Genomic DNA, 12,040 nt, shown 5'->3' with positions numbered 1-12,040 from the left:
TGGAACTTCATTGGAGAGTCGATCAACAATATGCATGAACAATGGCTTATTCATTCTAAATCTTCGTCGGAAAAGATTTTCAGGATATGTTGGAATATCACTGAAATAATCATTCCATAGACGCATATGGCCTTCCTCTCGATTTCTTTCGATAAACACTCTTCTTTTCCTTGTTTTTTCTTGCTCACCATAAAGATTGCACAAATTCTCAAATGTTTCATCGAAAGTTTGATCAAAACATTCATCGAAAGTTTGATCAAATGACTCATCCAAGTTGTGATTAGAAGAAGAACCCATGAAAGGTTTGTTTTAGTGATGAGAGAATGAGAGAAGTATGACTGGAAGAATTGTTTCTGGATTATGATTGGAAGAATTAGTGATGAGCGAATGATAGAGGAAGAAAGTTAGATGTTTGTGACTTATTCTCTCTGAATTATATAACAACAACAACACTCTCTCGAGTACAAACCCGTGACTCGTGACACAACAACAACAACACTCGTGACCTCTGTCATTTACAAAAAGACAACACTCTCTAACTCTCGTGACCCGACAAGAACAACACTCTCTCACTCACATTCTCTCATTCTCTCCAGTACAAACCCGTGAACTATGCTTTCCTCTGTCCAAAGATATAAGATAAACCCGTGACCTCGTTGCCTCGCAGCCTGCAAGATGATGAAGAAGAAAATTGTAGGAACATTAAACAAGCAAACCAACATTTCATTTTATAGAACATTAAACAAGCAAACCAACTCGGAGCACAAGCAAACAAACATGAAACATAACTAGATACTTCAACTTGAAACAGAACCAGATACATGAAACATAACAAGAGACTTAACATGAAACATAACCAGATACAGAACAATACTTAATTTGAGAACAACTCAGTTATGAGCTCCCTTCCTTTTTAGCCGTAAAGAGATCGCACCACTTCTGGTTGTTGCGTAGTTCCTTCCATGTGTGTTCTAGATTGAATTTTTTCTTGTGGTTGTTGTAGAAAATTGATGAGCAAGTTTGACAACGTCATTCTCATTCTGGCCGCTAGCTTTCTCTCTTGTAGCAGCTTCATACGCACCACAGAATTTGGACACGATGTCATTGATCCGGTGCCAGCGATGCTTGCAATGGGCTCCTTCTCTTTCTTCGCAGGCAGCAACTAGAGGACTTGCCGCAAAATATGCAGCAACTCTGTTCCAAAAAGTTCCAGATTTTTGCTCGTTGCCAACCACAGGATCTTTGCTCGTGTTTAACCACGAGCTGATCAGGACAATATCATCAGTTGGTGTCCATTTACGCCGTTCTCTACGCTCTGCCCCCGTGACTCCATCAAAGTTTGAATCTTGGGTTCCTATACTGCCTAGAAAGGGAACTTGAGAGGAAGATAGTTCAACACTTTCTTCAAAGTTTCCAAAGGAAACAGTTTGTTGACTGTTAAGTAAGTCAACAAACTTTGAAGTTTCAGAAGATGGATAAGAATCCATATTGGAAGGACGATCAAGATAGAGAGAAATGAAAGAATAAAAGTTATGAAGTGGGAAGAGAAGTGTATTGAAGATAGAGGAGAAGACAGATTCCTTAATAGCTTCAAGAATCCTATCAAAGCATTGATCACAACCACACACCAAGTTGTCCGAGAAGACATATATCTAACTCAATCAACACACCACGCCATTTACTTCTATCTAACAATAACCAAACCTATTAATTACCTAACACAACCACACAACCTTTATCTAACAAGAGAAAGAGGTATTTATTACTTCCTCTTACTTTAATCCGATTTAATCTTTATTTTTAAAGCTCAATTATGCTAACCAACCTACTTAAGGGACTCGAATAAACGTGCTCTTAGGCAGTTTGTAGTGCCATATACCCACATACCAGCTTGTGGAACCAAGGCTCGGCTTGAAAAAGCCGCAGACAAACCTTTTTTAGCCGACATAAGGTCGCTTCTCGTTGTTAGTCCTGGTATTTTGTTTCATTTTCGTGTAGTCTTTGTAATCGCTGTCCCAAATTGAAAATTGGTATAATATTTAACATTTTACCGCAAAAAAAATGTCTCCTTTCATCTAAGTTCATGTTCCAAAAGCTCCACAGTACAAATGCACATGCATAGACACTAAATGCATTTAAATATATGATAAACCGATGAAAAACATAAGAAATGAGAAAGGCTGCCCGTGACCGCATCCATCTTCAGAATCATATTAGAAAGATTTGTTCCAAAATCAAATCCAAACATATCTTCATCATTCTCAGCAGTGACCGTCTCCATATTCCTGTTCGTGCTCACTTCATTTTGCACAGTAGAGAGACTTTGATCTTCTTCTTGGACATCCTCTCCTATCATACCGTCTTCCATGCAGTTCCCCAATTCAGGAAACAGTTTATCATCTAGCATCAATAAAGAGGTTAAAAAATCACCTACCTTATTATCACTTTCCTGAACCTTAAGAACCTCATTTTTCCTTTGTGAAAAAGTGCTTTGGGCGATTGGCTTGTAAACAGAGGTTGGTCACTTTTACTTTCACTTTCATCAAAAATGCTTGCTAATAAGAATGTTTTAAAGTTAAACAGTAAAAACACAAATTGTATATAATAATTAACTATTTTGTTATATAAACCAAATATACATATAAATAAAATGAAAAATTGCAGATCAAACTATTACACAAAAACCAAAATATTGAAAATGTAAAACCAAGGAAATTTTTATAACACCTCCTCTTTTTACGGTGCAGTTTTTATGGATAACCATGTGATTTATTTACCCAAAATACCAAGAGAAGAGTTATATTACAGCATAATAGTTACATGCATAAGCCATTCCATCTAAGACAAAAAAAAAAGGTAAAGGGAAACACAAAATAGTGCTGGCTCGGCCGCTCTTTTCCTGATTTGCTTGTTAATTTCAATAGGTAATTTATATTATAATATATAAAACTCACCAGAGGGTAAATTATTGTGGTAGTGATTATTGTGTGTTTTAAAAATAATCTGTTAAACTCTGGCATTTTAAAACCAAAATTATTTATTATTTATAAACAACAAACGCAATTAAAAAGAAAATTTAACATTTTATTTTAAAATTTATTTAACATTTCATATAATTATCTTAAATGATTAAATTTAAAATTTAAAATATGTAAGACATATCACTTATAATGCAAAAATTTTACTTTTTAACCAATCAAAAATTATTACGTGTTTATATTCTTTTATAAAACTCAAAAAATAATAAATAATCAAAATTAAGTTTAAAACCAAGAACATTATTTTATTTTATTTTTAAAGTTAAAAGATGTTTTCTAATACTTGAATTTCATCAAATTTGTACCAACAATTTTACATACTCAACTCTCATATTTTTGTACTTACTACTTTATCAGGAATGCTAAATTCTCGCCCTACCAGAACTAATCCGTATTGTAAAAAACTTCCGGCCGCTTATGCACCAGCTGATGTCTGTACCAAACCAAATTTTGATGCGGTGTGCCTATCGGCTTGCAAAAAAGAGCATTTACCTAAAGGAAAATGTATGATAAATTCAAAACTGTTGTATAATAAAAGTGAGGTAATTGTATATTATATTATTCTTTTATGTATTTGGTATATTAGGAAGAAGAAGGAATCGATAGTGGGAGAGAGAGATGAATGTAATGTTCATATTTTTGTTATTCACGAGAGAGATGCAAACTGATTGATTTATTTCTCAGCACAATGACATTCCTTTTATAGTACATAATATAATGCTTAGTCCACGTGCTTATGACAAGATGATGTTAAAGTGAGATATGTGTCTTTTGGATAATCATCTATATTATAACACTTCCCTTTGATTATCCATCTTGTATTACGTAGTGCCTCGTTAAAAACCTAGTCATGGAAAAGCCTATCGGGACAAAAACCATGAAAAGGAAAAAAGAGTACACTGCCGTAATCTCTCCCTGATAATAGTAGACATAGCTTTCTCATCACAGGTCACGCAAATGCCGCATTCCGATATCGTAGACGTGTTTTTGGAATGTAGTCGGAAGACCTTTTGTGAACAAGTCAGCTGGATTGTCGCATGACTGTACATACTCGATGTCTACCTCTTTATTTTTCTCGAGCTCCCTTATGTATGAGAAAAATCTAGGAGGGATGTGCTTTGTTCTGTCGCTTTTGATATAGCATTCTTTAAGTTGAACAACACAAGCCGAATTGTCTTCAAATATTTTCGTCGGCTCTTTCTCATTGACTATTCGGCTTGATTCTTATATGTGGTAACTCATTGAGCGAAGCCACACACATTCTCGACATGCTTCATGAAGCGCGATAGTTTCTGCATGAATCGATGAAGTTGCAACCAGAGTTTGTTTCTTGGACCGCCAAGAGACCGCGGTTCCACCAATTGTAGAAACATAGCCGGTTTGCGATCGGGCCTTATGAGGATCTGATAAGTATCCTGCATCTGCAAAACCAACCATACCAAACTCGGGTTTTCTACAATACATCATCTCTAAATCAAGTGTACCTTGGAGGGAACGGATATATTCTCGACGCCGTTCTAATTTCCATGAATAGGAAATGAGTTGTATCTTGCAAAGACATTAGTGTCTAAAAGTATACTTCATCAAAAACAACTCACAAGATATATAAGCTCTCATATGCTTTATTACCATTAGCATCTCCAAAGTACTTATTTATATAAGATCTTACCAGGATCTTTTAAAACATCTTTTTCAACATGAGATCTATTTACCATTGGAGTACTCAAAGGAGTCGCTTTATTCATACAAAAGCGTTTCAGTAACCATTTCGTATGATTTGATTGATGCACAATTATTCTTTCTTGGAGATGCTCTATCTGGAGCCCAAGACAAAACTTTGTCTTTCTGAGATCTTTCATTTCGAACTCCTCTTTCATATGATTTCAAGCATCAACAACCTCCTTTTTTGAGTTCCAATTATGCTCAGGTCATCTACATATATAGCAATGATCACAAAGCCAGATGACGATTTCTTTATAGAAACGCACGGACATATTGCATTATTCACATATCCCTTTTTCAAGATAGATTCACTTAAGCAATTATACCACATGCGTCCGGATTTCTATAATCCGTAAAGTGATCGCTGTAACTTGACCGAACAAATCTCCCTGGATTTTTCTTTCAATGCCCCTGGCATTTTCAATCCCTCAGGGAGTTTCATATATATATATATCTCATTATCTAACGATCCATATAAATATGCAGTCACAACGTCCATGAGATGCATTTCAAGATTTTTATACGCCGTTAGGCTCATCAAAACTCTAAACGTAATTGCATCAATTACCGGGGAATACATTTCCTCAAAATCAATTCCCGCTGTCTGAGAAAAACGTTGGGAAAATTAATCAGGCTTTATATCGTGTTACTTTTCTCACGAATACCCACTTATACCCAATAGGATTTATATTCTCAGGCATTATGACTATAAGTCCAAAAACATTCCAAAATGGACCTTGGATCGGGATCATCACTTTCATGATCGATCTCTTTGAACACAGAAAATGAGAACATTCCATCAACATCTTTTATCATATTTCTGATCCATACATTTTCATCTCAATCGTAGTTGATGGAAGTCTCATACTTTTATGTTCTCTTCTTGTCATTTGGATTATCTTTATTTGGTTCATCTTGAACCTTTTCATCTATGTCTTCTTTCAGACATTTTTCAGTATCAGGTTCTTCTGGAACCTTTCCACTTATGCCTTCTTTCAGACATCTTTCAATATCAGGTTCTTCCCGAACCTTTTTGCTTTGCTCAACAATTTTTTTTTTCTTTCGGGGATTTTTAACTTTAGAACCCGCTGGTCTCCCCCTCTTTAACTGAACCCGAAGTTCATTCATTTTATTTCCATCAGTTTTTTCTTTAGGAACATCAACTCTTGATGGAACATTTTCAGCGGGTATATCATGTCGTATCTGTGAACACATTTGGTAACTGGTTTGCCAAATTATGCAAATGCACAATTTCCTGAATTTCCAGCTCTCTTTGATTCGTAGGGGGGCCAAAGTGTAACAACAACTGTGTACAGCATTTAATCTCTTTAGGAATTTCTTTAATTCCTCCCCCTAACGCTGGAAATTCATTCTCTTTAAATGGCAATCGGCAAACCGTGCCGTAAATATATCACCAGTTACTGGTTGAAGATACCTTATATACGTGGCTTGTTTTAACTCTTCCAGAGTTTTATACATTCCCGAGAGCATCTTTAACTCTCCAGGGACTACTAAATATCAAGATGCAACTCAAGTCGTTTATGTGCTGCCAGACATTTCAATATACTGCATCTATTTTTGATTTTCTCAAATGACCTTGGAACAAGCCGTTTTTCATACCTTAAGGTCATCTTTCATTTCATTCTCTGGAAAAATATATACCTTGGACTTTTGGTCCAAAAATTTCTCATTTTTCTACCGAGCTTTATATCGAATTGATGGCCAATCAATTCACTCTATCCTCATACATAGAGGTAGATTCATAATCCTTATTTATATAGCGCTTTTTCATTTTATCGTCGACAATCTATTTTCTCTTTGGTTCCATCTTTTTATCCGTACTGATATGGTTAATCGAGATCTCTTTATCATTATTAATAATTTAGCCAGGTACCTGACTATTATATTAACCATATCAACGGTCTCATCATGAGATTCATCCTCTATTTATATTTTTGCTCCTTTTTGAGGACTCTTTGGAACCAAAATGGTCTATCACGTCTCTAGCATGCTATAGACTCATATATCGTCCTTTCAGGACACTATTTTCTTATTGGAGCATTTTCAGCTGGAGTATAAGATTTCATTATTTCATCAAAATGTCTGGCAGGCATTTTGTAAATGGATTATTCTACTTTTCATTGTATTCCATTTCACATATCTCATTCTATCAGCTTATCATATGCTTCTAGCAAACTTGCGAGCATATTTCTAATTATCTATATACTTATCCCTCTGGATTGTACATGTCTTTATTACATGCACAACTGCATTACACTCGATCATGGGGATCATCTTACTTGAATTTACTTTATCAAGTTCTTTTTTCAAGTGGGAACATAATTGCTCAATGTTCCACTCACTAGGATTCTTTAATTATCCTCCTCGAGATGATGACACTCCATGTCTAAAATCTCGTACTGAATCCCACTCTAGAACCAATAACATATTCAGTCTTCCCATTTTGGGATGAATTATGTTTCAAATCCTTTAGAGTGAGATCTTAATTTGGGGTCTGCTTAAAGAAATCACATATAATGAACTTGTTTGATGATTCATCACCCATGATGGTTTCCTTTATATTCATTAAAACATGCTATATGTGAAAAACTCCTAATTTTTCAACATTTCACAATAATGTCGATAACATTATTGGAGATGGCTATATATTAGGAAACTTCAGGTTTACCACTCATTTATAATTTTGCCATCTTTTTCTTATGCATGTATTTTCATCATAAGCTCCTCTAGAGAATTAATATGTTTATATTACTAGATACTATACTTATTTAGTTTGAGAGAGGAAATATATTTGTTACCTTTAGTAGTCATGTACGATGACCCAATATCTGCCAAGTATGCCTATCTCCATCCTGAATCTCAAAATCTTATTCAGGAAGATAATTCTCATATCATATTGATATTTTATTTTTATTTTCTGAACCAACTAGAAAATCTGAATCATCAAGATGAGTATTCAAGCTATGAAAAATGGTTCGGGCTCATAAGAGACGAAGTTTAATATACTTCATTTCTCTTTTTCTTTTTGATTCTCGATATAGATCGGCTAAATATTTGACGTACGACAACTACGTACCTAATTTTCTTTCTGGCCGTATCTATAGTAAACCTTTTCTGTTTGCCTTTTATCACCCGACCACTTTCATTTTTCGTGGAAGTTTCCATTATTCTCATAGGGACAGAATTTTCTTCCTCGTCCTCTTCCATGACCATGATAGCGGTTTCAACCGCATCTACACCCTCGTCTTTTTCTTGTATGACCGACTTGATGGTTTATTATCATGATATCATTTTTTTTTTCAGTTTACTCGGAGGATTTACATCAACTCCGACTATTTAGTGAATCCTTTCTTTCAAGGATTTAATTATAAAGATCTTTTAGATCTTTTCTCATGATACACCTCATCTTATAAACCATCATTGAAGTGGGGTAAAATATCTTGGTTTTTCTTTTTCTCATTCGATATCGTTTCAACTTATCGATGATTTCTCAAAGCTCATTTTCTCTCAGGTGCATCTTTGCACCCACTGCTCAAGTCTTATAATTATTTTTCGTAATATCAAGGGCATTTATTTTGAGCTTTGTCAGATTTGACAATATAACCGTATTCATAGAATAATAATATATAAAGACAGAAATTAAAATGCATAAATTAAAAACATAAAATAAATGCAGAAATTAAATTGCAGAAATTTAAAGAGCAATAAATAAAATTGGAGGCTCAGTCTACCACATGATCCGAGGAGTCATAAACTGCCATATTGATCATTATTTTTCAAAGTCCGAGGAGACATGGTCTACCATTTTGACTTTTACTTATTTCAAGTTCCGAGTAGTCTTAGTCTACCATTTTTGACCTTTTTTTATTCACTGAGGCAAAGCCTACCACGTATTTCTCTGATCGTGAAGGCATAGTCTACCATAACGATCAGTCGGGGAAGTCAGCGCCTATCATCCCGGAAAAAAAACGGAGAAGACCTAGCTTCTCACTCCGGAACAATAATAAAATTTAAATAAATTAAATATATTGAAATACATAAATTTAAACATTAGTTCGGCTGGTTTAAGAACTTTCGGATTGATAAGTTTTGGTTGGTTAGAGCTTCTGGATTTATAAACTTCACCGATATATGAGAGTTCATGTTGATAACTATAATAAAAATGAGGTAATTGTATATTATACTATTCTTTTATGTATTTGGTATATTAGGAAGAAGAAGGAAACGATAGTGGGAGAGAGAGAGATGAATGTAATGTTCAGATTTTTGTTATTCACGAGAGAGAGATACAAAATGATTGATTTATTTCTCAGCACAAAGACATTCCTTTTATAGTACAAAATATAATGCCTAGTCACATCTTCTTTACAGAAATAAAGACACGTGCTTATGACAAGATGATGTTAAAGTGAGACATGTGTCTTTTGGATAATCACTTATATTATAACAAAAACAAAGTCCAAAAAAAAAGTGTTACTGTTAGCTTTTTGATGCGAAAGGAGATCCTAGCGGTCACTAAGAGCATTTTTATCTTACATACCCATTAAGAGTCTCTTAATTGATTTTTAATAATATTTAAAGAATAAAGTTGATTAAGAGACTTAGTTAAGAAAGTTGAGATTTTTATTTCTCCTTTGCAAGTCTCTTATTTTAGGGTTTTTAAAAATAAAACAATATTAAATATTTTTTATCAAATAAAACATAGTAAAAGATAACATTTTAAACATAGATTTTTAAATAAAAACATGAAAACAAAGATTATTAAAATAAACGAGAATTATTTGAAAGAATCATACAAGATCAGTTGTTATCTTCATCACGTCTAGACCTACGCCAAATATGTTCAACCAAATCATCTTTCAGTTGTTAATGCATTTGTCTATCACGAATTCTGGTTCGAACACCCATCATATTTGCGATATTTGAAGGTATATCTGAGATCTGCCCATTTCGAGTAAATACATAGTTGGGTTGAATATGTTAATTGAATGTGCTGGGATTGAATTTAGCTCGTCGTATTCAAACTAGCTATGAAAAGCATTCAGGAATAATATTCAAGCTAGTCAGAAAATCTCAATCATAAATTGTGAAAATAGTAATGTCAAACAATGACCAAAGTGATGTCTATAAATAAAACAAAATACAAACAAAAACAACGGAAACCACCACAACAGTATTTATACAGGCACACCTACACTACATGACTCTTATTTCCGTCTTTTTTCAACCTCTTGAGTTCCTAAGAAACGCAGCAAGGATCAGTCTCACGGCTAACGATGGCATGTGTCTCTAATGAGATTCGAACCATTAACCCACTTGGGTTCATGAGGAAGACTCCTCTCGCCGATTGTCCTCAAGTTTTCAAAGAGATTGTATCTGTTACTATATAGTTTACATTCCTCGTAGCCAAATTCTCTTATTCAATACCTAATTCAAATACAAGAAATTCACAAACATTTTCATGGTCATAAAGACAAAACACAGGGTCAGGGGCATCATCTTCTTTGCACATGACCCAGGGGACACCAGTCTCAGTAGCCATTTTAGCAGCCCATGTCATGTAGTTGTGACCTTCCACCCAACAACTGCTGCCCTTGTCTTCCATACTCATTCCCAATCTACATTCCCAATAAACGACAAGACACCTTTCTGTTAACTCATAAAGATCCTAAAAAAAACTAATCAGAGTATTAATCTGTTCCATTGAAGTATTAACCTGAGAAAGGATAATGGGGCCACCCTGTGACTCATACAAGTCCTCACTCTTCATCAGCTCAACTATTCTCTCTGTGAATCCTTTCATAGCTCTCTGCAACGATACCCCCAAGAACATTTAATATCTCAAGTTTCTTAAACTTCTAATGAATAAAGTAACTCAAAAGAGACCTTGAAAGGCTCATTATCTGTTCTGAAGCTGATTCCAGGAACATACTTCAACCAAACAGGGAACCCTCTGCTCATTGCCAAAAAAACAACAATTTTAGAGTTTGGTCAATTGAATCTGAAGAGACAAGACAAAAGGTTACTTACCCAAAATTCCACTCGGCACAGACATAAGGTCCAATGCGTAGATGAGCATATAAACCAGCTTTGTGTATTGCCTTAACGAATCTCACCAAATCATTTCTCCCATCAAAATCATACTGAAGAAGAAGAAGAAGAACTAATTGTCAAACACACAAAAAGACAGAACATAATGTAGAAATTAGGAACAGAACTAACTTTGCCAGGAGAAGGCTCATGGAGATTCCAGAAGACATAAGTCTCAATCACATCAACGCCTCCATCTTTCGCCTTCTGAATCAAACCTTCCCACATCTAACAACAAAAAAGTTCACAACTTAAAACACCCTTTGATGAAATGAACGAAACAGAGAGTCAAAGTTTTGATTTTTCGTTAAACCCACCAAGAAAAATTAAAAAAAGTTTAAGACTTTATCCAAAATCTTACATCAGGTGTGCTTCGAGGGTAATGTATAGAGCCAGAGAAGAGGATTCGTCTCTGCCCATGAGAAGTGCTTTACGGTCATAGGTAACGCCGCATTGAACAAAACCAACGACTAGAATCAAAAGCCCTAAGCAGAGCCAGAGTATCAGTCGTGGAGTAGAGTCTCTAGTCCCCATTGACCTTCGAGAGACCACACACAGAGAAGAACAAGAAGGAAGAGTTCTTGCAGAGAGAAGAGGATAAGAAACGTCTCCTGTCTAGGAGAAAAGAAAGAACCGTCTCTTGTTTTAATGGTAATTTTTCTTTTTCTTTTTAATCATAATTATGCTAAGAGACTCGATAAAAAGCTAGGATAATGATGTTCTAATAAAGCTGAGAAATGTCACTCATGGAAATTCATCTTTGATCGACTACTTAATAATTAATATCCATATATAAATGTGTTTCTTCTCTTAAAATTTAGAGAAAATGACAAGGATAACATTAAAAAAATTTTTATCACAAATATAATTTCTAAAAATAAAAATAATCAAAATAGCACTTAATGTTTTATCAAAATAAAAAAAATATACACTTATACCACAATAGTAAATTAATTTAGACATTAGGGTTTAGAGTTAAAGGGGTGGGTTTAGTATTTAGGGTTTAGGATTTAGGGTTTAGGATTTAGGGTTTAGGGTTTAAGGTTTAGAGTTTAGAGGTGGGGTTTAGGGTTTAGAGGTAAAGGGTGAGATTTAGGATTTAGGGTTTAAGGTTTAGGATTTAAGATTAATGGTTTAGAGTTTGGGGTTTAGTTTTTCATCACAAAAAA

At 34.5% G+C, this 12,040-nt stretch overlaps 2 protein-coding genes across 2 annotated transcripts; both read right to left on the bottom strand.

Moving 5' to 3' along the window:
* Positions 1–971: 971 nt before the first annotated feature.
* LOC106308740 (glutathione S-transferase T3-like) lies at positions 972–1,487 on the bottom strand. The gene has a single exon (XM_013745865.1). The coding sequence runs from the start codon at positions 1,485–1,487 to the stop codon at positions 972–974; it is 516 nt and encodes a 171-aa protein (XP_013601319.1).
* An 8,764-nt stretch (positions 1,488–10,251) lies between these two features.
* LOC106311143 (beta-galactosidase 3-like) lies at positions 10,252–11,427 on the bottom strand. Its single transcript, XM_013748371.1, has 6 exons — positions 11,233–11,427; positions 11,004–11,099; positions 10,812–10,924; positions 10,668–10,734; positions 10,498–10,590; positions 10,252–10,399 (listed from the first exon to the last, which is right to left on the bottom strand). Exons 2-6 carry the CDS (start codon positions 11,097–11,099, stop codon positions 10,325–10,327), a joined length of 444 nt encoding a protein of 147 aa, XP_013603825.1. The 5' UTR covers positions 11,233–11,427; the 3' UTR covers positions 10,252–10,324.
* Positions 11,428–12,040: the final 613 nt, after the last annotated feature.

The sequence above is a fragment of the Brassica oleracea genome, chromosome C8, assembly GCF_000695525.1.
Source record: "Brassica oleracea var. oleracea cultivar TO1000 chromosome C8, BOL, whole genome shotgun sequence".
Lineage (NCBI taxonomy): Eukaryota > Viridiplantae > Streptophyta > Magnoliopsida > Brassicales > Brassicaceae > Brassica > Brassica oleracea.
The sequence above is the reverse complement of the archived record's forward strand: the minus strand, read 5'-3'. Positions and strand labels throughout refer to the sequence as shown.

Excerpts from the sequence above, each read along its gene's own strand:
- LOC106308740 (XM_013745865.1), bottom strand. The coding sequence starts at position 1,487 with ATGGATTCTTATCCATCTTCTGAAACTTCAAAGTTTGTTGACTTACTT.
- LOC106311143 (XM_013748371.1), bottom strand. The coding sequence starts at position 11,099 with ATGTGGGAAGGTTTGATTCAGAAGGCGAAAGATGGAGGCGTTGATGTG. Across the intron at positions 10,735-10,811 it reads TGTGCCGAGTGGAATTTTGG|AGGGTTCCCTGTTTGGTTGA; the intron begins GTAAGTAACCTT and ends GGCAATGAGCAG. Across the intron at positions 10,400-10,497 it reads GCCCCATTATCCTTTCTCAG|ATTGGGAATGAGTATGGAAG; the intron begins GTTAATACTTCA and ends TTGGGAATGTAG.